The 27,764-nt window shown below is 50.5% G+C and overlaps 1 protein-coding gene across 3 annotated transcripts; it reads left to right on the plus strand.

Annotated features, from left to right (window-relative positions):
- Nucleotides 1-3,531: 3,531 nt before the first annotated feature.
- Nucleotides 3,532-27,293, plus strand: RCC1L (RCC1 like). Of its 3 annotated transcripts, XM_044936018.1 has the most exons (12): nt 3,532-3,900; nt 7,681-7,810; nt 10,548-10,676; nt 11,641-11,707; nt 12,184-12,235; nt 12,985-13,069; nt 15,351-15,532; nt 18,462-18,549; nt 19,357-19,530; nt 21,871-21,956; nt 25,901-26,124; nt 26,526-27,293. In XM_044936018.1, exons 1-11 carry the CDS (start codon nt 3,577-3,579, stop codon nt 26,117-26,119), a joined length of 1,536 nt encoding a protein of 511 aa, XP_044791953.1. In that variant the 5' UTR covers nt 3,532-3,576; the 3' UTR covers nt 26,120-26,124; nt 26,526-27,293. The 3 variants fall into 3 exon arrangements, 2 of the variants coding, with proteins under 2 accessions (XP_044791953.1, XP_006057118.2); XM_006057056.3 differs by lacking the exon at nt 25,901-26,124; XR_006548326.1 differs by lacking the exons at nt 18,462-18,549; nt 19,357-19,530.
- Nucleotides 27,294-27,764: the final 471 nt, after the last annotated feature.

Genomic DNA, 27,764 nt, shown 5'->3' on the forward strand with positions numbered 1-27,764 from the left:
TTTCAAATCCTGAAAGATGATGCAGTGAGAGTGCTGCACTCAATATGCCAGCAAATTTGGAAAACTCAGCAGTGGCCACAGGACTGGAAAAGGTCAGTTTTCATTCCAATCCCAAAGAAAGGCAATGCCAAAAGAATGCTCAAACTACTGCACAATTGCACTCATCTCACATGCTAGTAAAGTAATGCTCAAAATTCTCTAAGCCAGGCTTTAGCAATATGTGAACCGTGAACTTCCTGATGTTCAAGCTGGTTTTCGAAAAGGCAGAGGAACCAGAGATCAAATTGCCAACATCTGCTGGATCATGGAAAAAGCAAGAGAGTTCCATAAAAATATCTATTTCTGCTTTATTGACTATGCCAAAGCCTTTGACTGTGTGGATCATGATAAACTGTGGAAATTCTGAAAGAGATGGGAATACCAGACCACCTGATCTGCCTCTTGAGAAATTTGTATGCAGGTCAGGCAGCAACAGTTAGAACTGGACATGAAACAACAGACTGGTTCCAAATAGGAAAAGGAGTACGTCAAGGCTGTATATTGTCACCCTGCTTATTTAACTTATATGCAGAGTACATCATGAGAAACGCTGGACTGGAAGAAGCACAAGCTGGAATCAAGGTTGCCGGGAGAAATATCAATAACCTCAGATATGCAGATGACACCACCCTTATGGCAGAAAGTGAAGAGGAACTCAAAAGCCTCTTGATGAAAGTGAAAGTGGAGAGTGAAAAAGTTGGCTTAAACCTCAACATTTAAAAAGCAAAGATCATGGTATCAGGTCCCATCACTTCATGGGAAATAGATGGGGAAACAGTGGAAACAGTGTTAGACTTTATTTTGGGGGGCTCCAAAATCACTGCAGATGGTGATTGCAGCCATGAAATTAAAAGACGTTTACTCCTTGGAAGGAAAGTTATGACCAACCTAGATAGCATATTCAAAAGCAGAGACATTACTTTGCCAACAAAGGTTTGTCTAGTCAAGGCTGTGGTTTTTCCTGTGGTCATGTATGGATGTGAGTTGGACTGTGAAGAAGGCTGAGCGCCAAAGAATTGATGCTTTTGAACTGTGGTGTTGGAGAAGACTCTTGAGAGTCCCTTAGACTGCAAGGAGATCCAACCAGTCCATTCTGAAGGAGATCAGCCCTGGGATTTCTTTGGAAGGAATGATGCTAAAGCTGAAACTCCAGTTCTTTGGCCACCTCATGCGAAGAGTTGACTCATTGGAAAAGACTCTGATGCTGGGAGGGATTGGGGGCAGGAGGAGAAGGGGATGACAGAGGATGAGATGGCTGGATGGCATCACTGACTCGATGGACGTGAGTCTAGGTGAACTCCGGGAGTTGGTGATGGACAGGGAGGCCTGGCGTGCTGCACTTCATGGGGTCACAAAGAGTCGGACACGACTGAGCGACTGAACTGAACTGAACTGAACTGAAGATCAGTTGGCACCCTACTCCAGTACTCTTGCCTGCAAAATCCCATGGACGGAGGAGCCTGGTAGGCTGCAGTCCATGGGGTCTCTAAGAGTCTCACACGACTGAGCAACTTCACTTTCACTTTTCACTTTCATGCATTGGAGAAGGAAATGGCAACCCACTCCAGTGTTCTTGCCTGGAAAATCCCAGCGATGGTGGAGCCTGATGGGCTGCCGTCTATGGGGTCGCACAGAGTTGGACACGACTGAAGTGACTTAGCAGCAGCAAGATCAGTTGGTGAAGAATCTGCCTGTAATGCAGGAGACCCTGGTTCGATTCCTGGGTCGGGAAGATGCCCTGGAGAAGGGAACGGCTACCCACTCCAGTATTTGGCCTGGAGAATTCCATGGACTGTATGGTCCCTGGGGTCCCAAAGAGTCGGACACGACTGAGTGACTTTCACTTTCCCTAGATTAGCCGGTAAAGAATCTGCCTGCAATGCAGGAGACCAGGGTTCGATCCCCGGGTTGGGAAGATCTCCTGGAGGAGGGCATGGCAATCCACGCCAGTATTCTTGCCTGGAGAATTTCATGGACAGAGAAGCCTGGTTGGGCTACAACCCTTGGGGTCCCATCGAGTCAGACACGACTGAGCAACTAACACACAGCTAAAATTGGGCGTCGGGACAGGCCTGTAGGTGAGGGCTTGTGTGCCTCACCATGTATCTTCAGTTATTCCAAATAGGAATAGACAAATCCCTACATCTGGGACAGGAAGATGCCTCTACCCCACCAATGGGAAGTCACCATACTTTGGAGTCCCAGCTTCTTCCAAAGGACTCTGGTTATCACAGCCCTTCCAACTTGGTTATCACAGCCTCTTCCAACTATGCCCCTTTCCCTATAAAAGCAATCCCTTCCTTGTTCTCTAGATTTGCCTGTGGTCTACCATAGCTTGTGCTCCCTGATTTGCGATTTCTCTTCCGATTCCTAAATAACCTCACTTTTGCTGGTTAAATAACTGGCTCTTACATTATTAAAGTTGACACAGGTATCACGCTTATAAAAAAAAGAGAAAAGGGAGGAAGAGGAGGGGGAAAAAAGAAATAATTTGCCCTTAGCATTTGGGACTAATTTCGGATCATGGATCATAAAGGGCTGCAAGAGATCCCACAGGCCATGATGTTCAAACATCACATTTATTTAGAAAAAAGACTACTTTCATGTATTGATTTAACCTTCTCATTTTAGAGGTGACACAACTTCCCAACGTCACTGGACAAGTCAGTAGTGACTAGAGCCAGGACAGGAACCCAGGCCCCTGGACTCCCAAATGGTTCACGAGGGCCTCCCTTGTTCCTGGCTGCACGTTAAACTCTAGGACAAAACTGGTGAGGACCATCTGAGTGAACTGGTTCTTGGCTTCATGGAACTTCAAAGGAGGTGCTCCCGCTGGATCTTAGATGAGCAGGAGTTTGCTAGACACAAGTAGGGAGAACAGGGTATTTGGACGAGCATTCAAGGCACTGTGTACAAAGTAAGGCCTGAAACGTCCCTGGGATTCAGAAATTACAAGTGGGACCACTTGACTTCAGTGGAGTGGTGATGGGCTGAGGGGTTGAGGAGACGCTGGGAGGACGCTGCGCTGTTAGACAGCAGGGAGCTCTCTGTGGCTGGAGCACGGACTGAGTGGCGTGCAAGCGGGAGCAGCGGCGACAAGGCCAGGTAAGAAACGACAGGGACAGTGGATGGGGGGAGCACTACGCGGGAGTCGGGCAGAGCGGGCGACCCCTAACATTTTACTTCTGGTTGCCAGAAAAGCAAAGGGCCTTTGTAAGATGAAAGGGCTCGCCAGGAGCGGGAAGGTGCTCAGCAAACGTGCGCTGTGGGGGAAGGTGAGGGAGTTCAGGGTGGTTTCGGGAGACCGAAGAAAGGCTGCGCGTTAAGTCGGGCCGCGACGGATCCCACAGGATCTCTCAGGATCGGCGGATACCGGCTTCGGCCTAGCCCAGCCCTCCCGCCCTCAGCCATCGGCTGCCCTCAAGGCCTTTGCTTTCAGCCAATAGTAAACGAGGCCGCAGGCTCTTCCGCCGGGGCGTAAGGTCAAGGGTCACCAATATGGCGGCGCCCAGGAGCTGTTAAGGCGTGAGACGGAGGATGGCGGTGGTGACTCTGGCGGCGGTGGCTCGGCTGGGGCGCCGGCTGAGTGGGCTGGGGCCGGGCCGCGGACACTGGACAGCGGCTGGACGCTCGCGGAGCCGGCGCGAGGCGGCGGAGGCCGAGGCGGATGCGCCCGTGTTCCAGTACGTGGGCGAGCGTGCAACTCGCGCCGACCGAATCTTCGTGTGGGGCTTCAGCTTCTCCGGGGCGCTGGGCGTGCCCACCTTCGTGCTGCCCGGCTCCGGACCCCAGCCCCGCGCCGGCTCGCGGCCGCGCCGCAGGATCCAGCCCGTGCCCTACCGCCTGGAGCTGGACCAAAAGGTGAGGACTGCGGCTTCTTCCCTCCCTCCTTCGGTGCCGCTCTCGAGTCTTCGCCGTTCCTCCTGAGACCCTCTTGGAGGGTTGGCGAAGCTGGGTGGACAAACTTCGGGGAGAACGACCCTCCCCGAAGGGGAGGGTGTTGTGTCCGGCTCGCGTCATTCTCGCGACACCCCGTGAGCCGGGGTCGTTGCCACAGTTACGGGAGAGGAAAGGGAGGGGGAGAGGAAAGGGAGGCTCAGAGAGGTTAAGGGACCGGCCCATTGCCCCAAGGTTCGTAGGTGTTCGGTACTTAGGGATTCGCCCTCGGGCTAGACCCCAGAAGTTCTGCTGCTAGGAAAGTGAAAATGAAGTCGCTCAGTCGGTTCCGACTCGTTGCGACTGTAGCCCACCAAGCTCCTCTGTCCATGGGATTCTCCAGGCAAGAATACTGGAGTGGGTTGCCATCTCCTTCTCCAGGGGATCTTCCCGATCCAGGGATCGAACGCAGGTCTCCCACATTGCAGGCAAACACTTTAACCTCTGTGCCACCAGGGAAGCCCTTAAATACAAGAATACAGTCTCTCAGAAAACCTCCTATAGAGACTCGGAACTTAAGCGGACTTCAAAAGGTCTGAGAAAATGTGGGCCGGCTGGAGTCGGTGAATAGCTCGGAAAGGAAATGTTAACTGGAGAAGTAACAGGAATGAGAGCGAGAATGAAAGGTCTAAATACACTGGAATGGTTGCACAGGAGGCCCCCGAGTTGACTCAGACGTGAAGAGATGCAGTAAAGAACAGCTCCCGGAGGGCCCCTTATTGTGGCAGCCAGTATATAGAAAAGCAGAAAAGGATGTTTAGGATAGGTTCTTGCTTGGCGTGGTTGTGGACATCTTGGTAGGCGGTGGAAAAGAAGCAGATTGGACCGCTTTGGCTTCTGACTTTTCTGTCAAGGATAACGCATGATCTTTTGCCCTAAATAGGGAGCACCTAAACAGGGATTATTAAGCTTCAGTGAAAGGTTAACTTCTTAATGTTGAGTTGTGAGAGTTATTTATGTGTTCTGGATGTAGGTGCTTTATCACATATATGATATGTGCATATATTTTCTGCCAGTTCTTGATTTTCTTTTTATTTTAATAGTGTCCTTCAGGAAGCAAAAGTTTTTCATTGAATGAAATTCCGTTGATGAGGTTTTCTGGTGTGGATCAGGCATGTGGTATATCTAAGAAGTCTTTGCCCATCCCAAGATTGCAAAGATAATTTTCCTATGTTTTTGTCTAGGATCTTCATAGTTTGAGTTCTTATGCTTTGGTCTGTGAGCCAGTCATTTGAGTTAATGTGTATGGTATGTGGGCCTCCCTGGTGGCTCAGTGGTAAAGAATATGCCTGCCAGTGCAGGAGATGCAGTCGGGAAGATCCCCTGGAGGAGGAAATGGTTGGCTAGCCACTCCAGTATTCTTGCTTGGGAAATCCCAAGGACAGAGGAGCCTGGCAGGTTCGTGGGGTCGCCACAGAGTCGGACAGACTTAGCAACTAACTTTTCTGTAATCTAGGACGTCAGTCTCCTCTGCTGTGTGTGGCTGCTGACATTGCTTGTGTTTTTGTTTTGTTCCGCCCCCCTCCCCCGACTGTCCTTTTTTTTTTTTTTTTAAAGTCAGATTTCTTGGCGTTTGCCAACGATTTGGGCAGAGGCTATGCTCAGACACCTTGAGCTAGTAAGTTTTCTGCTCTCCACTTTGATTCTGTGTGTGGGTTGGGGATCACATTCAAAGTTCAGCCTGATCTCAAGCTAGCCTCAGCTTTTCTTCCCACTGGGAGCTCCTTGTGCAGTTTCCCTGTCAGCCATGCAGGTGTGAAGAGCTTTCTGTGACTCTCATTTCTAGGACCTGCCTGTTACATTTCTCCTGTTACCCGAGTCAGGATTGCAACCTCAGACTCAGTGAATTGCGAATCTTCCTTGTTTGTTTCCTGCTGAATTTTCTGTGGGGCATGAGTTTTCACCTTTTACCACAAATTAAGTCTGTCTAAGCAACAAAACTGATGGTTTTCACTGTCAGTGCTTCCCTTTTCTAACTCCTGTGCCGACTGAGCTGGGTTAGCTGGAGCAACTCGGGACAAGAAGTCTACAAACCCTGGTATTTCTTGCCTGTAGGTCTAGCAGCCCTTTGTGAGTAATTTCTTGATTTGTTTGCCTTTGATTGACTTCTGGAGCCCTGAAATGGTTGTGGTTTTTTTTTTTTTTTTCCTCCAGTTTTTTACTTGTGTTTTGGGGGAAAGATTAGCTAACCTCTTTACACCACCAGAATTGGAAAGTCCCCTTCTGGTGCTTTATTATAACAAACATTGCTTAATGCTGACTCTGTGTTCTGTTCAACACCTTTTCACATACTGGCAGATTTAATAATATAGCAGGTGCTACCCAAATATTTGTTGGCTGTTGAATAAACAGATGAGAGTAATCGTATCGTATGCTGGGCAGCGGCTTCAGAACTCAGTTTTCTGTGTTTCCTGCTGTGTGGTCAGGGGTTGTATCTGGCCTCCCCAGTGGGTCATTTCCTTGGAGGTGGAGCCGTTCCAAGAGACCAGAGGACTGAGGTGTGTTTTCGTTTTTCCTGATGTAGTGGTGCATCTGTGTATGTTCCATGTGAATGTTAGGAGAGAAAATGTCACAGGGCAGAAGGAGGGGTCTGTAACTTTTGGATGACTCGATTAAACAGGTCATCAACTTTAAAAAGAAATATTTAGCTCGCTTTCTTCAAGATATGCTGGAGTTAAAAAATGTAAAAACAAAACAACACTCATGTTTGTTCATTATCGTGGTAGGCTAGCATTTTCATCAGGATCAGGTTAGATTTACATGTAGTCTCTGAGATCAACTATATAGGCCTTTGGTAAACTATAAACAGCCAGGAGATAATGGAGGAACATTAGGGTGACCATGTGATTTGTTCTCATTTGCTTGAGAGTGAACTTTAGGGCATCAGGTGTAAACCGGGATTGTCTCAGGCCGCTCTGGGTATTGTGGAAAGGGAGTTGACCTTAAAGCCGGGCTGCGTTTGGTTTGTTACCAGCCCCACTGAAGACTCTTTCCTCATCTGGTCTTGAAGGTGGGGTCAGCCAGTGTGTCATGGTCATGGTAGCTGTGCTGACTAATTCTTCTTCATGCAAGTAGTGGTTTGAGACTATAACAGTGCAGCATAAGGATTAATAGCACGCGCTCCGCAATCAGACAGCTCAGGCAAGGTACCTGAATTTCTTATATACCAAATACTACTATTACTACCCTTAGTAGTAATAATAAGCACATTATTTAGCTCTTACATTAAGCCACGTACTGTTTACTCTTAAGAGTTTTAACTATATTAACTCATTTAGTCTTCACAACTACTTCTAACTATTATAGGAGAGACACTGTTGTTAACTATTTTGCATATAGGGAAAGAGACACAGAGAAGTTAAGTAGTCTGTCTCAGATTACACAGCTGGTAAAGGTCTACCCAGTGGTCAACCCTTTGATCTTGCCAAGATTCAAACTAAAACTAAGGTAGTCTTCAAGTTTACTATGCGAGACTATGTCTTGGTGAATGGGGATCATTTGCTACCTAGACCACTGGGTGACTGAAGATTGAATGAGGTTGTGCATATCAAGCCCTTAACACGTGGTGAACATCCAGTAAGTGTTAGTTGCTATAGTAATAGTGGTGGTTCTTGAAATGGGTAAATAACCTGTGATTTATCGCTGGGAAAACTTACGTCCCGTATCACTCAATGCTTTATGGGTTTTTTTTTTTTTTCCATTCAGATTTCATCTGCCGCCTGTGGATATGGATTCACATTGCTGTCCTCTAAAACCAAGGATATTACCAAAGTTTGGGGTATGGGGCTCAACAAAGATTCCCAGCTTGGATTTCACAGGAGCCGGAAAGATAAAAGTAAGTATTCTCACCTTGATTTCTCTCTGCTCTGAGTGGTCTGAAAAGGCACTCTTTGATTTTTAAGAAAATGGTTTCATAAACCAAACCATAGCAACAAAATAGATGGAGTCTTTAAAGTGTTGTTTGAAACCATCTAGACCAGATTATTTTTCAGTCTGTTTGGTAATAACATTGAACCTTTAGGCAAAGGAGCATTTGCTGATGAGTGAAGGTATTCTTTTTGGCCCCAAAGAGATGACCCTTTTTTCCCTAGGTTGGAGATCACTTGAAATATTCTGCAGTGCCTACAATATGGTCTAAGAGGAAAAATTCAATGAAATCCTTAAGATGGAGGTTTGATTCCAGGTATTCGAAACTTGAATTGTAAAAACGTTAATTATTTATAATGACAGCTTTATAAGTAGACAGTAGTAAATCAATTATAAGTACAATAAGAAGCATTTTTTTTTTTTAATAAAGGAGTAATTACCAGAAATATACTGGATAAGCCTCCCCCCCCATTTTTTCCTATTCCTTTATTCATATGCAAATATATTTAAAAATATAATTTTGATTACAGCATATGTTTTGTTTTCTGCCTTTCGTCACTAATTTTATATTGGGAGTCTTTTATAAATTAGTATTGAAGTCTTTATTAGCTGCAAGATGCCACATTACTATATATGGAAATGGACAGAAGAGTCTAGTGCACCCCATGTACCGCCACCAGCTCCAGCAGTCATCAGCTCACTTGTCGTGTTTTATTCAGCCTCCACCATCCCCCTCAACAAATTTGAAGCAAATCCTAACATCGTTGATTTTTTTCATGAATATTTCAGTACATATCTAAAAAAATTAAGACTTCTTAAAAAAAAAAAAAATACCATTATCACACCCAAAAATAATTAGCAGTATAGTCATTTGATATCATCAGATATCCAGTGTTTATTTTATTTTTTTTTATGGCTGTGCTGCTTGGCTTGCAGGATCTCAGTTACCTGACCAGAGATTAAACCCCAGGTAATTAAACTTTCACAGCAGTGAAAGTGCCAAATCCTGACCACCAGGGAACTCCCCCTCTGTTTAAATTGCCTATTATCTCATAAATATCATTAGGTTTATATTTTTAAAAATTTAGTTGAATCAAGGTCCAGATAAAGGCCAGACATTGATTGGTTGGTAAGACTTTTGAAAGTTTTTTGCATTTGTGTCCGTCTTTTTCTCCTTGATATTTATTTATTGACGGAATCATGGCAATTGTCCTGTAGAAGCGTCCAGGCTGGAGTTTGCTGATTGCATCCCCGTGGCGCTGTGTGGCGTGCTCTGCTGTCCTTTGTTTCCTGTCAGTCGGTAGCTGGAAGTGGAGCCAGATTCCCCGAGAGCTGTAACACTTCCGATTCCCTTCAAATGTTATGTCTTTGCTGCTTCCCAGGCCCTTAGGCGTCCGTGACCATAGTAATAGGAGATGTGAAGTTTTTAGTATTTTAAAGTACAGTATTACACTAACAGCGTTATCCAGTGCCTTTGGTTTAGCTTAGAGTTACATCATCTTCTTGTGATAAATTACAGTTATGCCATGCTGATCAAAAGCTCTGTTTGAAAATTATATCAGTCACAAGTGAATACCAACAGGCATGTATGATGGTAATGCCATATATTTGGTAAATGAAATGTTTTTAAACGTGGGGTTCATGGGAGAAAAGAGTGGGGTCATGAGTGGTTGAGAACCAGGACATTGGCAGATCTTAACTCCAGCCTCTGTTATAAATATTCAGAAGTTCATCGTTTAAAACCTACCATAGTGAAAGTGTTATACCTCAGTCATGTCCCTCTCTTTGTGACCCCATGGACTGTAGCCTCAGGCTCTTCTATCCATGGAATTCTCCAGGCAAGAATACTGGAGTAGAGTGCTATTTCCTCCTCCAGGGGATCTTCCCGACCTAGGCATCGCCTGCATTCCAGGCAGATTCTTTACTGTCTGAGCCACCAGGGAAGCCCAAAATGTACTGTAGGAATTCCCTATGTAGGCCAATCTGGCTTCTCCAGTAGGAGTATAAAGAACAATAAGATTCTTCTTTGGGGTGCCTTCTAAAACACTTTCCTCCCTTTCTTATTTAAATATTAAAATTTTCTTTTTTGAATAGATAACGTACATACTTCAGAATCCTAAAGGCGCAGTTGAATATAGTGACAAGTCTGCTTTCCACCTCTGTCCTCCAAGCCACACAGCTTTTCTCCCTGAAGACAACATATGTCAGGAGTTTCCAGTTTATCCTCCTAGAGAGATTTTGTGCATATGGAAGGAAGCACATGCATCTATGTATTCTTCTTACTTTTACTCTAAGTTGTATCATACTGTATATGCTATTCTTCAGTCTACTGATGAATTCTAATGGGGGTTGCAGGAAGAAAGTGCTTTTCCTTTCTTAAAAATCCAGAAGGTGGGACTTCTGGTGGTCTAGCAGTTAAGACTCCACACTACCACTGTAGGGGGTGTGGGTTTGATCCCTGGTTGCTAATATTTCTGCAGGCTGTGTGTTGTGGCCAAAAAAGGAAAAAAAAAAAAAATCCAGCAGGTTTTAAATGACATGGGAAGAAATTTCTTTAATAGGACTAAGTATGCTTTACAGTAACTCATCGTGTGATGGACGCCGGGGGCAGGGAGCGGGGCTGGAGTTCTCATCTCCGCTCTGCCAATAATAACGTCCGTCTCCGGGCCGTGTAACGTGTGTGCGCCTGCGCATTCTCGTTTCAGCCAGGGGATACGAGTACGTGCTGGAGCCCTCGCCCGTACCGCTGCCGCTGGACAGGCCCCAGGAGACGCGGGTGCTGCAGGTCTCCTGTGGCAGAGCCCACTCGCTCGTCCTGACGGACGGCGAAGGAGGTGATGGACCTGTTCCAGGGGTGTGGGAGAGTGGGGGCCGCTTTCCCGCGGCTGGGCCTGAAGGGGTTCGTGGGGTTGGGCCCATCTAGTTAGTGAAGCTGTTGGCATTTCCCAAGCAAGTCAGTGGGATGGCTCAAGAGAGCGGTGTGGGGCCGACCTTGGCAACTCTTGCATGTTCTCTGCCCTCTGTGGCTCTTGGGAAATCTCGGTCTGTGTTTATAAACATGACAGCACGCACCGGATCATGACCTACTTCTCCTTAGCCCCGGAGCCACCAAGCCGGACTCTGTGTGTGTGTGTAGATGGCTTTTTCCCTCATACTGAAAGCAGCCTGTTTGCTGACATGCTAGACTCTGTGTGTGTGTGTGTGTGTGTGTGTGTATGTAGATGGCTTTTTCTCTTGTACTGAGAGCAGCCTGTTTGCTGACACTTCTTCCACATGGGGTGGGGGTGGAGAGTTTCCCTAGTTCAAGCTCCTGGCTCACCCCTGGCCCTCTTCAGAAGAGCGGTTGTTTCCAGGGGAAGGTCAACTTCACTAAAGTTTTCAAATTTCACTCTTTTGGCTCAGTATGCTTTATAGGAAATGGTGAAGGTGGTGTTAGGAGCTCTTTTAGCAGGGGAGGCTTGGCGTTGAGGGCAGCCTTGTGACAGGTCCAGGGAATGGGGTTGCTGAGGCCTTCCTTTCATGAGATGTGCTCACCTCATCATGTGGCATTCCTGAGAAGCACCCCCAGGACCCAGGCGGGGAGGCAGAAGGCATGGCAACAGCGGCCTGAGCTGTCTTGGCCGGCCTGGACTCCAGCACTCCTGTACGGGTGCCTGCGGAGGCTGGGAATGTTGGAGAAGGAAGCTGAGTGGCAGCTGGGGCAAGTGGTTGCACTAGAACCACATGTGAGACTCTCCTCCCAGTCCTGAGGATTCTAGGACCCTGCAGAGCTGATTTGATTGGCATTTTATCCTTTAGTCTTCAGCATGGGGAATAATTCTTACGGGCAGTGTGGAAGAAAGGTGGTCGAGAATGAAATTTATAGGTGAGTTCCTGAAATTGCTACCCCTTCCCCAGGTTGTGTGGAGTGTTAAACACCTTGTGAGATGTGAGAGACCCCAGAGTCATAAAACGCAGTGGGAGGTCCCCGGAAGGTGTGGAGAGTGGGAGGGAGGGAACCTGAGCCCTGTCTGATGTGGGAATGTCTTTGATTTCATTTGTTGCTTTCACCAGACTGATTATCCGCTAAAAATTCCGCTAATCTTTAAAAAAATTTCCCTCTAGCTCCTCATATTATGCTGGTAGATCTAAATTACATTCAGAAGTCTGCAGCATATTAAAGTCACCAAAGGATTTTGTTTTGTTTTACTTTCATGCCCAGACCTCCCTCTCCTTGTACTTGACCCTGAGAGTTTCCCTGATGTTACCGTGTGCATGTGGGGGCCACCGGTTGGGGTGACGAGAGGGGCTGGAATCACCCAGTGCTTACCATGCTTCTTCTCAAATTTCTCCTGGCTGTAGTGAAAGTCACAGAGTTCATAGGATGCAGGACTTCGAGGGACAGGTGGTCCAGGTAAGAGATGGGGGCTGAGGACCGCTGGTCTTGCGCCCCCACCCCACCCGGGGGCGATTCTGAAAGGGCGAAAGCTGGGTCAGCTGATGCCAAACTGTTACGGCGATTTTCTGAATTAATAGATTATTTTGGTAGCATTGTTGCCAGCCTATTCTAGGTCAGGGCTCACGCCAGCTTGTGGGGATACAGAGTTTAATAAAAATTGGTGAGGGTGAGTAACACTCTGGGGAGAGGCAGGTTATATACCGGCAGTGTCAGAGTGTAATTCGAGCTCTGCGTTCCAGGCTGCTTTATCCTGCTGACCATTTTATGCTCATCCACGGTATAGTGCCTGGCACATGGTAGATACTTAACTGTGTAAATGAGTATATACAGAAAGCGCTTATGAGGGCACCAGAAGGAGATCTGTTATTCCTACCTGGGCTGGACTGGAAGGAGGGAAGAGCTTCTGGAGGAGGGGGTGGTTCCTGGGGTGGAGTGGGGTGGAGGGGCACTTGGGTTCGCTCCTTAGGACATGAGGCACCATTTTGTTTTTAGCCAGAGCAGTTTCAGGGGAGTGGGAGACCCAGGCTGGGCTGTGCTGGATTGAGAAAGAGTTGGCCGTGGAGCAGGGCGGGGCAGCCTGCCACCCAGCCCCTGCAGCACTCTGGGGTGGTGGGCAGTGTTCCTGGCTTTGGGCACTTGGGGCAGGACAGCAGGGCTCTAAGGATTTCTTCTCACCAGTCATCTCGCCTCCATTTGTGTGGTAGGTTGCCTGCGGTCAGGACCACAGTCTGTTCCTGACGGATCAAGGAGAAGTGTATTCTTGTGGATGGGGTGCAGACGGGCAGACAGGTAGTGTCCCTTCCTCCCCCAGCCCCTCCCCGGGGATGGCACAGCTGCCTTCATCCAGCCCTTCCCTCTCCTGTCCCTTCCCGCGTGTCCCCTCCCTTTCCCCTCAGCTCCAGCTCCTGGATTGGACGGAGGACTGGGGCTGCCCCACCATACAAGTCTGAGTCTTTTCAGAGACAAATGTCCCCTAATGGGAGCTCGGCTTCAACTGATTTGAGAAGATTGTGATTAAGGGAGAGGGGAATGAGAGAGGAGCTTTATCATCCTTGCACAGCTTACCTTTCTGTGTTCCATGTTTGTCTGAAGGGAGGACCTTAAATTTAGATTTAAACCTTGTGTAAATCCTCTATCATCCCGCCACCTCAACACATCATCTTTGTCCCTTGACTCATGTTTTTTCCCTGCCCTTATTCATATGTGAACATCGTTTATGGTACTCATAAACCTGTTTTATTGTTAAATTTACATGCCTGTTTTATTGTTAAATTTACATGAAACATTTTCCCACGTTGGTATAATTTGCACAGTTTTTAATATTTGTATGATAGAGCATCCAATTCATGTACTATAAGGTGAATTCATAATTTAGTTATTTGATCAGGTAGCTACTCATTACCCTGTAGTCAGGAGGCATACTTTTGGTGGGGGTGGGGTGGGGGGTGCAGTAGCCATTGCAGATACGACATTTGTCACATATACATGTCTAGCTTTTCCCTTCATTTGGATTGTTGCCCTGGGATGAATTTCCCAGGCGTGGGTCAAAGGATTCGAGTATTTTTATTGTTTTCAGGATATACTGTTATGTTGCTTTCCTAAAGTTTCAGTGTTGGAAATGACTTACATTGACATCAGCAGTGTACCGAAGTACTGATTTAATCACAGCCCGCTAGCAGGGATTATTGTCAGTTTAAGTGCCCTAATTTAATCCCAGTGCCAGTTTTTAAAGTGTGCATTTCTTTAGTATCTGTAAAGTTGAAGCTTCCTTTTTATTTTTTCAAATCTTGGTGTGAGTTAACTTTTAAAAATCAGTTTTTTATAAAAAGAATGAAATTGATACATTTTTGACAGCACAGACCAAGGAGTGAGGTGAAAGTCTGAGTGCTGGAGAGAACCCTGGTTTAGTTTCCTGGTGCCACTCCAGAAGCTCTGCTGTCCCATGGCCTCACTGCCCTTGCTTGCCAGGCTCTGAGTCCAGCCCCGCGGGCCCACTGCAGCCTGATCGGGAGCCCCCTCCTCTGCTGCCGCAGGGCCTTTGCACATGCTGTTCCCTCAGCCTGGCATGCTCTTCTTCACTCTCCCTTTCATCCTGCAGACCTTGGCTTGAGGTTGTCTTTTCAGTGAAGGCCCCCCTGACCATCAGGTCTAAAGCAGTTTCTATCTCCGTATCCAGTTTCTTTAATAACCCTTTAACATTTTGAGTTAATTTTTAAAAATCTTTTTTAGCATATAGATTATACTTTGTGTATACGAAAGATGATATATAGGTTTCGCGTTGCCTGTTGCCGGCGGGTATTGCCATCCGACGCTGCTTTGGGCTCCTTGGAGGAAGCCTAGTATAAGCAGGGCTCTGTGGTTTGGGGTCTCCCGCAGCTGCTGCCCAGGGGTTACCCTCCATCGCCGAGCTGGTAGTGACGTTTGCCCTCCTGGCGAGCCCTATCTTTTCCTTGGCTCATTGTTTACCACACCAGTTTGCCAGTTTCTATTTGTGGGGGGTTGACATTGCATGGGCTCTTAGAAATTTCCTTTATTTTCTCCCAAGCTCAGCAGTGCCTCAGGAATTGCTTGTTGTAACTTTGGTTTCCCAGTGCATATAGAAGTTAGGTTTATACTGTAGTCTATTAAGTGTGCAATAGCATTATGTCTAAAAAAAAAACAAGGTACATATCTTAATAAAAAAATACTGCCTCCAAAGTATTAGCCATCACCTGACAATACAGGGTTGCCACAGACCTTCAATTTGTTAACAGTGCAGTATCTGCAAAGTGCAGTGTAACGGGTTGTGCCTGGATATTGTATACAAGGTCTGGTAGGCTCACTGTGTGGTGGCGTTTCATCTTGAAAAGGTTTCTAACTTGAATCAGACTTAGGAAACATCAAGGGTTTTACGTGTAAACAATCACTACGATGTTTTTTCCTCTTAGAGAACGTGGAACAGGAAGTGGTACAGCGTGCAGGGGGAACTGATTAGGATTCTGAGTTGATCTTTGTAAAGTGCTTAAAACGGTGTTTGGCACATAGTAAGTCAAGGCAAATGTTTGAGTAACACAGTTTTCCATCGTGTCAGGCCTGGGTCACTACAATATCACCAGCACGCCCACCAAGCTGGGGGGAGACCTGGCCGGAGTGAACGTCGTCCAGGTGGCCACCTACGGGGACTGCTGCCTGGCCGTGTCGGCTGATGGTGGCCTCTTCGGCTGGGGCAACTCTGAGTACCTGCAGCTGGCCTCTGTCACCGACTCCACACAGGTACGCGGTCACTGGCAGCCTGGGCTAGGGGCTTGGAAGTAGTATTAAGGACATGCAGAAGAGGTCCGTCACCAAGGGGAGATGTCCAGACTGCTGTGTAGGCCTCGCCTGAGCTGAGGCTACCTCTTCAAGGGGCTGAGTGCTTGACGATCTCTTTGGAGCCTAGAAAGAAAGCTTAGGTTCAAAAGCCTTCATTATCAATACTTCTGTAAGCTAGTCCTGGCTTAGAGCAGTAGTTTGAGTATGTCTGTCTGCCCTGCCCTGTTCTGAAAGGGGAAGTGAGGCTGTTTGCACATGTTCCTGTGACATCCCAGCGGGCCTTTTGCTGCCGTCCAGCGTGTGTGCCCCCTGATGAAGACGCCGTGTGGCCCCCAGGTCACGCAGGAGAGCCCCGGCGCCCGGCCTGTGGGGTCTCCCCGTCGCGACCCCGCCGTCTCCGCAGGGGGCCACCGTCCGTACAGTGCAGTAGGGTTTTAAACGCTCTATTAAGGAAAGTTCCAAATATAAGCAAAAAGTAGGCCTTACTGCATAATTAATCTCTATGTAGCCATTACCCATATTCAATAATTGCCAACTAATGGCCCGTTTAAAAAAATAGATAATTTACTGTTTTAAATTGTATGACTTAGTGGTTTTTAGTATATTCACAAGGCTGTGTAACTGTCACCAGTATTTAATTCCAGAACATTTTCATTAACCTTCCCCCACCCTCCTCTCCAAAAAGCCCCACACACCTAATGGCCAGTTCTGTTGCATCTGCAATTCCATCTGCTTCTCTGTCCTACATTATTTTGAAGCAAATCCTAGACTTTATAAATCATTGTGTGTCTCTAAGTGATAAGGACTTAAATTAATATCATCAAGCTTCTGACAACACACAAAAGAGTTTTAAATATATGGTAATAGGTAAAGAAAGAGATAAAGGTCAGCTAATCAGACAAAGATAATTCTCAGTTCTCTGTGGTCTGACACACTGGCTAGAAGTGGCTGCAGATTTGGCTCTGAACTTTTAGTAGCCAAAACAGAAGAAAAGGTCATCAGTTATTATTTTAATATGTTTATTTTTATTTATTCATTTGGTTGTGTCAGATCTTAGTTGTGGCATGTGGGACCTAGTTCCCTGACCAGGGATTGAACCTGGGTCTCCTGGAGTTGGAATCTCAGAGTCTTAGCCACTGTATCCCCAGGGAAGTCCCAGAAAACGAGGTCATTTAATGACTCATTGTTTTCATAAGATAAATTGCAAATAAAGTGTTCAGGAGAAGGACTGGGCTTCCTGATACCAAGGCCTGAGATCAGTGTCTGCATGGCCTTACTATGGGGGCAGGTCTAGGGTCATGCCGTTGTTACCTGTGCTGCGTAACAAATGACCCTACCATGTAATGGCTTAAAACAAGCCCTGTTTATTTTCTCTCAGCTTTTGTGAGCCAGAGATCTAGGGCTGGCTTGGCCAGGTCTTTGGCTCTGAGTCTCTTTCTTGGGGTTCACCTTGGGAAGGCTCTGCCTTTGAGCTCACACTGGTGGTTTGCAGTGGGGTGCAGGTCCCCATGGACTGCTGGCCCCGGGGCCCCCGGTCCTCACTGGTGCTTGGCCAGCTCACAGCGGTTGGCCGAGCCTTCCTCAGCTCCTTGCCATGCAGGCTTCTCCACATGGCGGCTCCCAGCACAGCAGTTGGCTTCAGCCGAGCAGGCAGACGAGAGGGTGAGCGAGCATGTCAGTGAGACAGAAGCCAGTGCTCTACGAGTTCATCCCAGTGGTGGCTTCCCCTCATGTTTGCTGGAGGTCTGTTCTGTAGAAGTAAGTCACCAGCCCAGCTTCCCGCATGGCAGGGTGCAGACAGCACATGGCGTGACCTGCAGGAGACAGATCACTTGTTGGGAAGCAGCCCGCCACAGCCCTGATCCTTGACGTGGCCTGAGCCTCACCCTGTCAGGGACAGCAGCGGTGCATTCCCACGGCTCTTTGCTGGAGCGTTTCTCAGCCTTTGCTGAGGGCTGTGTGCCAGAGCCCGGTTGGACAGAGGAGCCGTGTGAGCCGGGTAGCGGACGCCAGGCCCGGCCAGCAGCCTCGCACCATCTAAGATCAGTAAGCCCCTTTAGTCAACTTAGGGGTCCTTATCCTCCAGCTGTCTCCATCTGCCCGTGACTCTGAAAAGACCCATGCCTGTCACTGAAGCACTTAAAATCCATCTTTCCAAAGACACTCCTCAGTAGAAGCGCCAAGACCAAAGCCTGCTGGAAGGCTAAGTAGGCCACTTGGCCATCTCTAGGCACTGTAGGTTCAGAACATCCTGGAGTGAATCTGTGCTCATCCCCCTACCCTGGCCCTTCTCCATCGTTTCCCACGTCTACTCACCTTCCCCTTTCGAAGTCACATCCCTCTCACTTGGAACCCCTACTGCCTTCCTGTTATGCTCAGGGTAGAGACCAGATCCTTACCGCGGTCAGCTGCCGTCCCACGTGGTCTGGTTTTCCTTCTCTCCACCGGCATCTTGCAAATACTCCCCCTCGTTCCCGGCTGCAGCCACCCTGACCTGCTGAAACTCCGGAGCATGCCATGCGCGCCCCGCCCCTCTGTACTTCCACCTGCCCGACCTGGGGTTTCCTTCTCTCCTCCCCTGGCTGCTTCCTCCTGACTGCTGTCCCGACACGCGTCCTGCCTTCACTGCACTCAGCACAGGTTCATCCTGCGTTCATCTTGGCTGACATCTGCCTCCTCCACTGGACTACACTCCCAGAGTGGGACGGGGTGTCCTGCTCCCTCGTCTCCCCCGTGCCCTGTTAGACCCTCAGCACCTATATAGTATTCGGGATTATCTAGGGGAGGGCATGAATGAACTGGGACTTAGACCTATCCTGTACACGAAACAGTGTTTCCAAGTTCTTGCTGGTTTGTCTTCTTAATGGTGTGGCCTCTTCCTCTGATGCAGGTGAATGTCCCCCGGTGCTTGCCCTTCTCAGGAGTGGGGCGGGTGAAGCAGGCTGCGTGTGGGGGCACAGGCTGTGCGGTGTTAAACGGTGAGCCCCTCTTGTGGGCTGTTCGCTGGGAAGCTGCGGGTGGGATGGCTGTGGAAGGGCTGCTGTCCACTGGGTCCGGCTCTCAGTGTGGGGAGTGGGCCTGTGGGAAGATAAGAGTTCAGTCCACAGAGGGGGAGGGTGACTGATGTTCTTGACAGAAGGGTAACAGCTGTGATTTATACATTGACAAAGAGCCAGCGTAGAACTAAGGATTGCAGACCTCTGGCTTGCTTGCTCCCTCTCCCTGAGCCTGGGCCAAAGACTCCAGCCCTGCCTTTTCCAGAGAGCCTGTGCCGAGAGCCCACGTGCACACAGGAGGCAGCCTAGGGTCCAGATCCTGAGAGCCACGCCCCCTGGGATTACGCATCTGGCACCACTGATCAGTGTTAAACTTTTTATAACCTGAAAGTCATTGCGAGTTTTAGAATCTGGCCAGGAGTCGTGTGGGTACTTGGCTCCATCTCCTGCTCATGTCGGGAAAAGCTGTCCTTGTAAGGCTCCCCTGTGTTCACGTGGGGTCTGTGGGTGATTTATGGAGCAGCCCTGTCCAGCACCCTCAAGATGTGGGATGTTTGTGTTCTGAGATTGGTTAGCTGGCTAGACATCCTCCACAAGCACAAATTTGAAAGAGGAGAAAAGAAACATTAAGTATCTATCTAAGCATGTTCTTGCCACGCAAGAGGGAAAAGAAAAAAGGAAAAAAAATGCGTGTGGACGTAACACATCTTGGTGGTGTGGTTTGAATTTCTTGAGAGGGAGGGCTGTGCTTGATTTGACTTCCTGACCGTTGTTTTTACTGTAATCCAGGAGAAGGACATGTTTTCGTCTGGGGCTACGGAATTCTTGGGAAGGGACCAAACCTCTTGGAAACCGCTCTTCCAGAAATGATTCCACCCACTCTCTTTGGCCTGTCGGAGTTCAACCCGGGAGTCCAGGTTTCCCGCATTCGCTGCGGGCTCAGCCACTTCGCCGCCCTGACCAGTAAGTGACCAGGCCCGTGCGGCCCCAAGGCCTGGCCGGGCCTCCGCCTCTCGGGTTCAGCCCCAGGCCGAGGGCCGCTCTCAGTTCCCATCTGTCCAGCGGAGTGGCGCCCTTGTGTGGATAATTAGAGAGAGCGGCTGATCCAGAAGTTGTTCGGCTTGAGGTTGTGTAATGTGTCTCCTTTTCATCCCGGAGGTTTGTTTTCGGTTCATCTGGTTTGTGGTTAGGCTAACGTTACAGTGAGTTTCTCAAGAGGACACAGTCGGTGGTTGGGAGAGGGGACCCTGGAGTGGGCCCCGGGGAAACCAGTGGGGGTTTGGCGGCATCCGCGGTGGGCGAGCAGGAAGCGACCTTGCGGGGCTTCCTCCTGGCCCCCTGGCCACGCCCACCCCTCGTCCAGTCTGGAGCGCAGGAGGCGCATGCGTCAGGCCGGCCTGTGGTTTCGGGAGGTGGATGTGCCAGGTTTCTCCAGAGTGCTGGGGCAGAGTGATCAAAGGGGAGGCGGAAATGGAGGCTTTCTGAGGTCTGCCCAATTACGAAGCCACGAGCTATCCAGTTACCCTGCAGACCTCCAGAATGCCTGCGCTTCTGGATTACAGCTCTCATCCCACCACTGCGGCTGTCGGGTCAACTTGCTCCCCTTTAGTTGACATGAAAAGTAAGACTGAACTAAACAGATTTCATTTTATGACTTTTAGGTATTATAAATTCGCTTTTTCCTTGAAATTTTAAAGACCTTTTTGTCTCATGGCAAGTAGTTATTTTCTTAAAACATCTGAGCTGGGACAGTCAGTTTGGGGTCCCCCTCGTCTGTTCTCTGGCCTCCTGCTAACGTGAGGCCTGCTCCAGATAAGCACCCTCTGGAGGCTCCAGAGTCCTCACGGCCTCTCAGTCACGGTCCGCGTTTGGGTTTGGGGGTTCTGAAGCAGCGGTGGCTGCAGTGCTATCTGACTGCCCTGAGGCACCCCAGTGATAGCAGGGGCAACCGGGGTGAACCCTCACCACCCCCCACGCAGGGTCAGCCACCTCCACCTGCAAATATATGTGAGCGTTTTAAAGCTGTTCTGACGTGTCAAGGAAGAGTTGGTATGGGTGAATTCTAGAGGTAACGATTATCTGTAATTTCCCAAATGTTTAAGGCTTAAATTGTGTGCAGAGTCACAAACTTCAGAATCCACACACAGCCTTCATCTACGATTAAGGTAGATTCCTTTGTCTGCTGATCCACCATGTAGCCATGTGGGTCACACTGAAATGAAATCCTACTTAGATTTCCCCCAGAACCCAGCAGCCACCCTCCCAGTGCCAGTGCCAGTGCCTGTTCCTCAGTAGAAGGAGCCCCGGGGCCTGGGTGTCTCTCTCCCCTGTTGCTGGGCCTGGCATTTGCCTGCGGCCATCTGGTTTACCCTGAGGTACCCCCCCTCGGGTGGAAGACCAAGGAGGGCAGGCAGAACAGAGGCTCTGACGTGTGTCACCAAAGGGCCCTTTACTGAGCCAGCCGGGTTGTTTCAGTTCAGCTCCTGCGTGTCCGTCCTTCCCACGACCAGAGCCTTCTGCCTGCTGGGGCTGTGAATGGGGCCTCTGTGCTGAGGACGCCCCAAGCTGGTGCGGGAGGAAGTCTGGACCGAGGAGCCTTCCCAGTCTGGGGGTTCGTCCTGGAGGCTGGGGTTCCCAGAGCCCCAGTCTGGCTTCAGTGTCCTGGCTTGTCCCTACAGCACTCTGCCGGTCCTCTTCCTTCATGGCACTTGTTACAGTTGGAAATCATGCATTTGTCGGGTTATTTATTTTTCTCTGTTGGACTGGCTCCACCCGGATGAGGACAGGAACATGCCTGTTGGTCCCCATGCTGTCCCAGGTCCTAGCACACAGATGTAGACCCAGCCCAGAGAGGCGCCCCGTCACTGTGTGTCACTTGACCAAATGCTCCTGAGACCAGACAAGGAATGACAGATGATCCTACTTCTCACTCTGTCAGGGTGTGACCGGGATTTGAGGATGCTGAGGTCTCAGGATTGTGGAGCGCAGGGTCACACAGCTGGGCGGTGGGGGGTGTCCGCAAGGGCCGAGCAGAGGGGGCTGTGTGTGCAGGAGCCCCCAGGCCCACCTCGCCTGAGAAAGACGCTGCGTGAATCTGGGCTGGGACATGTGTTTGGTTTGGGGATGGTACTGTTTACTTGTCCCTTCAAAAGCAAGCATTAATAAATCCAGGGAGAAATTGAAGGTTAACATTGATCTTTTTGTACCGGGTTCTAGAAGGCCTATTCTCATTACCCTTCCTTCTCTTGGAGACTTGCCCTTAGCCTAAGCCCCAACCAAGCCACCGTTGTTCTTTCTTTGCAGACCGAGGAGAGCTGTTTGTGTGGGGCAAGAACATCCGAGGGTGCCTGGGAATCGGTCGCCTGGAAGACCAGTACTTCCCGTGGAGGGTAAGGCTGGGCCAAGTGGCTTGAGGGCATGCTTGCGGAGCCAATACTGGATGCAGCAGCTGGGCCAGCACCAGGTCCCCGGGGTTCTGGTCTCGTGCTGCCCTTAGGGTGCTTCAGGGAGGAGTGAGCTGCAGGTCGGGTGTCCCCACTCTCCACAAGGGAGGGGGTCAGGCTGAAGGAGCTGACGTGCCAGGAGCTGTTTACCAAGGCCCATGGAGAGGAATGTTTTACAGCGAATTTAAAAGAAAGCAGGATGTTTAATATTTAGAGTGCCTTACCACAGCCACCAGACTGAAACATAAAGGCTCTTCTCAGGAGGAGGGTGCAATTATACAAAAAGGCTCATTTCAAAATTAAAGGGAAAGGAGATTCCTTCTTAAGTTGTAGTTTATTTTCACGTTGTTTACTAAGTCAGTTCTTTAAGTTCTTCTAAACAAGGCTGTTTATTCTTTTGAGTATAGAACATATGGACCTGGTACAAAATGTATTATGAAAAATAAGCCTCCCATCTCCTGTCGCAGAGGCAGCTTCTGGTTTCATCCTTCCCTTCTGGAGATGGTCTCTGTAGAGAATCAGGCACTCGTGTGCATGCGTGCTTCTGTGTGTTTGTGTGTGCATGTGTGCCTAAATGTTTTGTTTTGAAGGATCGTTTTTAATGATGTGTTCCTTGGTTGTGTAAAAGCATCTTTTAAAAAAACATAAAAATGCAAAAGAAATGTTTTAATTTTTAAAAAGAAGATTTATCTGTCAAAAACCCATGGAAAGTGTCTGGAGGCGCTTTGTTATTTCACTGACTGTTTCTCCCAGCCCTTCCCTTAGCTGCTGGCTCTCCTGGCTCCCGTGAACTTCGCTGGCCCTCCCTCCGGTGCAGTCCCCAGGAGACACTGGTCAGAGGGAGGCTTTGAACTTGTTGGGGAAAGATGAGTGTGCCCCCGAGTTGTTCCCAGCCTGATAGGGCGGCCCCGCTGTCCCCTGGGGACCCCAGCCTGGGAGAGGAGAGGTGCGGTGGCGGCGGCGGGCAGTGGTCGGCTGTCCGGGAGCAGGAGCGTGGGGCAGTCAGGATCCTGCTTGTCCTTCAGGAGCCCTGACCCCACCCCAAGGGCTCCCTTCTGTGGGAGCAGCTTGGGAAATGGCCGAGCAACCGGGCTTTGAATGAATGACCGCTGTGACTTGAGGCTCCGCACTTGCCTTCATTTCCTCAAATTAGAGCGAAGATTAGCTGTGAAGTTGGGTTTGACATCAGAGGGTGTCTTCACTGCTGAAGTGGCCAGGCCAGGCTTGGCCTCTGAGGCGGAGCAGGGGGCGCCAGGCCTGTGGGCGGACTCCTTGCTGTTAAGGCTGGACCCCTGAGCGTCCCTCTGACGTACTCCTGGCCCCCATGCCATCAGGGCAAGGACGCTCCAGTCTTTTCCTGTGACGGCTGCCCTCAGGCCACATGCGGTCTCCTCTTGGGCATCTGTGGAGCTCCTTCACCCCTTTGTCTCCTTTTGGTTGGGGTGGGAGGATAGTGCGGAGGTCTATGCCGGCTCCAGGATGTGGGGCTGGGGCTCTGGGAGAGCGATGGAGACAGGAGCCAGTTTTTCAATCAGCTATGTTGGAATCCTTAAAGGTTAGTCTGATGTTGAGTAGTTGGACCTTTCTCCAGTCTGTTCTGTTGTCTCACTTAAAAAAACAATTGCAAGTGATTTTTATTCCTTAAAAATTATATTTTCTTACTTATCTTCAGCAGGGGATATGTTACATCATTTAAAAAGTATTCCACAAAAGGGGAAAAGAAAAGTAGAACCGTGTTTGTAGCTCCTATAGTGGTACTAACTGGTTATTCTTAGACGCACAGAACCGGGCCTTTTCTCATGGTTCACAGGCCCAGGAGGTGACGTCTGAGTCACCTGATCCAAGCCTCTCCTTCCAGAAGCATCCAGGATGTCTTCCTGCTCCACATTGGTGCTCAGAGAGGTTTGGTGACCTGTTTAAGGTCACACACCTAGTGAGAAGTGGAGCCCAGATTTGGATTCAGTGTCTGACTTTGAGATGTCACCAAGGCCCCCCTCCTCTGTGAGGGCCCAAGCTGGGTCCCCTGCCATGGAGGAGAGGTCACGTGCAGAGGGAGACCATCTGCGCAATAGCGGCCCCACAGGCCTGGGCTCAGGCCACACCCCTGCCCAGGGAAGGGTGACGGCCATCCTGGGGGCGAGGCGCTCTGCCGGTGAAGGTGGGGTTGTCCCCACAGCCTGTGGCCATAAACACTGACTTCCCAGTCGCTCAGCCGTCCACTGGGCTGGGCTGTGATGTGAACTTGGTCCTTTGCAGACTATGCCTCCCCTGTGCTCTGTGCCCCTCTGGTTGGTTGGAGCCCTGCCTGGGGACCCGCTGCCTTCAGGGCCCCTTTCTTACTTGGCCTCTTCGGGAGCTGCAGGCCCTGGCAGTTCTGATGCCCCAGGGGAGGGTGCGCTGCGGGGCCGGGCCTCCTCGCAGGCTGGGCGGGATCCCCTCTGGGGTGTGGCCCCACCTCTGGGTGCCGGGCAGGGTGTCTTCGGGTGCAGCTGAGTGGGGACATGGTGAGTCTGGCGGCCCAGTCACAGCTGTCCACTGCTCCTCTCGGCCTTCTTCTGTCCTTGACCTGGTGGGCGTGTGTCCTCTGTCCCTGACCTGGTGGGCGCGTGTCCTCTGTCCTTCACCTGGTGGGCGTGTGTCTTGGGAACTTGTCCTTGTGTAGAGAGTTGCTCCTACACTAATTCTGCTCACACTTCTCAGAGTTATTCAGGCCAGATAGGGTTTGGCTTCTGGAACTGTTCGCAATAATGGGAGTGTAAATTGGTCTAAAATAGAAACTCCTTTTAACCTTGAGGAGGACACATAGAACACGGCTGAGGGCAGTCGTCTCTTGGACTCAGTTCAGAGGCTGAGGGGTGTGTCGCCAGGGAACCGCCTGCTTCTCCCCATAGAGGCTCCTGGGGCCAGCGTGAGCCAGGACCATGTGGTCCCCTCTGCCTTGGGCTCTTGGGCCACAGCCCTTGGGGAACGAGGACAGAGGCGCTTAAGTGTGGCCGCTCGGCTGCCGGTCAGCGCGGAGAGTGGCCTCCCCCGGGGAAGGTCAGTAAAGGCGCCCTCGTGGCCGGGGAGGTTGCTGGGAGCTCACCTGGCCGGTCACCCCGGGCAGCGTGTTTTCTTCTGCTTCCATGGCCAGCCGGAACACTTTATGTGGCTCTGGGCCCTCGCGACGGGCCGGGGGCACTGCGGCGTGTTTGCTCAGTGATCCTGTAACAGGTTTTGCTGAGGGCGTGCGTTTAGAGCAGGACGGGCAGCACGACTTGGTGCTAGCGTCCGTTTGCCTTGCGGCCCGGAGCCCTTAATGGACTTGTCTCTGAACCGTGGACACTGCTGCTTCTGGGCTTTTAAAAGCCCAGGCCATCTGGCTGGGGTCGTCCCCTCGGAAGCTCAGTAAACTCCGCAGGCTGCTGCAGAGCCGTCTCCAGCTGTCACTTTGCCGCCCGGGGGAGGGTGGGCAGGAGTCGGGTGCAGGCAGGAGAGCAGGACCTGCACCTGGCAGAGGCCGGGGAGGAGCCGGGGCAGGAGCTCAAAGGAGATGCTGCACCCCCACCGGCGCTCTGCACCCAGAATCTTTGGAAGAGCAGAAACCAGTGAGAAGTCGTTTCCAGTTCCCCGGGAAGGTGGGGAGCAGGGCAGACGTCGATGCGGCGATATCCAGAGGCAATAATACCTTTCTTTTCTATCGAAAGTCATTTTATATGGTAGCCATGTGACTATCACCTATTCAGATCAATAGTAATAATAACAACAATGATACTACAACAATAGGAGAAAGGCAAGTGCCCTTCTCTTGGAGAGCTGGGGGGCTGTGTGGGCCTGGAGATCCCGCTTGTGTCGTGGCCACCGTTTTTGTGTGTATGTGTGTGTGCGTGTGCGTGTGTGTCCTTCTCCAGGGCCCAGCTGTGGAGCGGTGGGACGACGAGCGTCCGTGTAAAGGCCCAGCAGGCCAGGCCGTGGCCTCCACACCCTGCAGGGTTGCCTGCATGTCACGGGGAGAGCTGGCCCCGCCAGTGATAACGTGTCGGCAAGGCTGCCAGCCAGGCCTCTGGCCCCTTCTAAGACGCAGTCAGCACCCCTCCTGCAGCCTGCCTGGGCCTGGGGCTGATGGGTGAAGCGGGTGAGGACGCTGGGCTGGCAGGACTCCTCCCCACAGTGGGCCCTGCAGGCAGGACGGGGCGGGACGGTTTCTGGAGCCGCTCAGGGAGCTGCCTGGTGACCCATGGGGCAGGTGGCCACCTCTGGGGAGTCACCCTCACAGGGGAGCAGCCTCTGTGGGGTGTCTACATCCTGGGACGGTGCACGCAGGGGCCCAGAGCGGCCTCTCGGGGGTTGGGGGTGTTGCCCTTGACTGAGTGGGGAGTTGAGATGGCCCTTCCCAGCTAACCTGCCAGGTGCGTGTGGGTGGCTGAGGCTCGGACCGGTTCCATCACTGACCCGGAGGCAGAGCCAGGGTCAGGCCCTCATTGGGCCCCTGCCAGGCCACCTCCCCTTACGGTGTGCTGGGCCTCGCTTTTTCAGGTGACTATGCCTGGGGAGCCCGTGGACGTGGCGTGTGGCGTGGATCATATGGTGACTCTGGCCAGGTCCTTCATCTGAACCTCCTCCTCGATCTGCTGGAGCCTGGCCCTGGCCTCAGGACTGCCTGGCCTGCTCAGCCAGGGCAGCCACGGGGCTCTGGATGGGGCCCGAGAGGATCAGGGCCCGCCTTGCGCTGGGCCACGCTCCCTGCAGCCTGGAGCGGGGTGACTGGAAGTGCTGGAGGTGGTCCCCCCTCCAGCCCAGGGTGAGGCACTTGGCACAGATTCTGCCCCTGGGCTGAGTGGCCCTGGCAAGGCGAGGACGATCTGCTTCATCTCAGCTCCTTCCCAGGGACACACGGTGGTATCTGCTGTCATGTCTGGTCTTCAGAGAGCTTTTCCGCTCAGCCATGTCTGCGCGCTGCTGGGACGCCACCTGACAGCCCTGCACGGGGGTCCTCCATGGAAATGCCAGTGGGCGCCAGCCTGGAACCCTGTGGGTCCACAGCAGTCACCTGCCTTGTAACACTTCTTCCTGCCTGGCTCAGAAGACTTGAGAGGCCCCTTGGGAAGATGAGCAAGGCCAGATTTCTGTGGGCCAAGGGCTTTGAACACAATCTGCAAAAGCTTGGCTGGAGTGCTTGCCTTGGAGAAGGAAAACTCAGACGGTGAAAAACATTTGCGTTAATAACATAACATGTCCTTTTCTTTAACATCTTTTAAAACTCTTTTTTGGAATAAAGTCTATTTTCTGCCTTTTCATTTTTAAGAACTTGAGAGGCCTTTTTATTGTAACCTAATCATTTAGGGATTAGCCTTCCAAAACAAGGCATTTGGTAAAGAGGCTACTAGAAGCCAGTGAAAGGTACTCTGGAAGACAGTCCCGCTTGGAAACTGTTTTCTGACCAGAGCCTGCCCCCGCCATTGCAACTGGGAAAGAACGAGGCAGTATAAAAATAACCAGTTATCACATCACAATCCGGGGTCTCACCTGAGTGTACATACACCCCCCTCCTTTTATCTGTTCACTCAACAAATGTTCACTGTTGTATCCTGTATGTGCCAAGTATTGTTGATCACGTAAGAGTCACACGGGGACGGAAGGCCCCCTCAAGCAGGTCTCACGATGCTTACATTTCAAGGAGGCAAAACAATCAACAAGCCAAGTGCAAAGTGTGTTAGATGGTTGCGTGGGCTGTGAAGAAAAAGCAGGAGGGGGTGGGCGGTGCTGGGAGGGCGA

Source organism: Bubalus bubalis, chromosome 24 (genome assembly GCF_019923935.1).
Source record: "Bubalus bubalis isolate 160015118507 breed Murrah chromosome 24, NDDB_SH_1, whole genome shotgun sequence".
NCBI lineage: Eukaryota > Metazoa > Chordata > Mammalia > Artiodactyla > Bovidae > Bubalus > Bubalus bubalis.

Coding starts and splice junctions, on each gene's coding strand:
- RCC1L (XM_044936018.1), top strand. CDS start 3,577: ATGGCGGTGGTGACTCTGGCGGCGGTGGCTCGGCTGGGGCGCCGGCTG. Junction 13,070..15,350: donor GGGTGCAGACGGGCAGACAG/GTAGTGTCCCTT, acceptor CCATCGTGTCAG/GCCTGGGTCACTACAATATC. Junction 19,531..21,870: donor CCACTTCGCCGCCCTGACCA/GTAAGTGACCAG, acceptor CTTTCTTTGCAG/ACCGAGGAGAGCTGTTTGTG.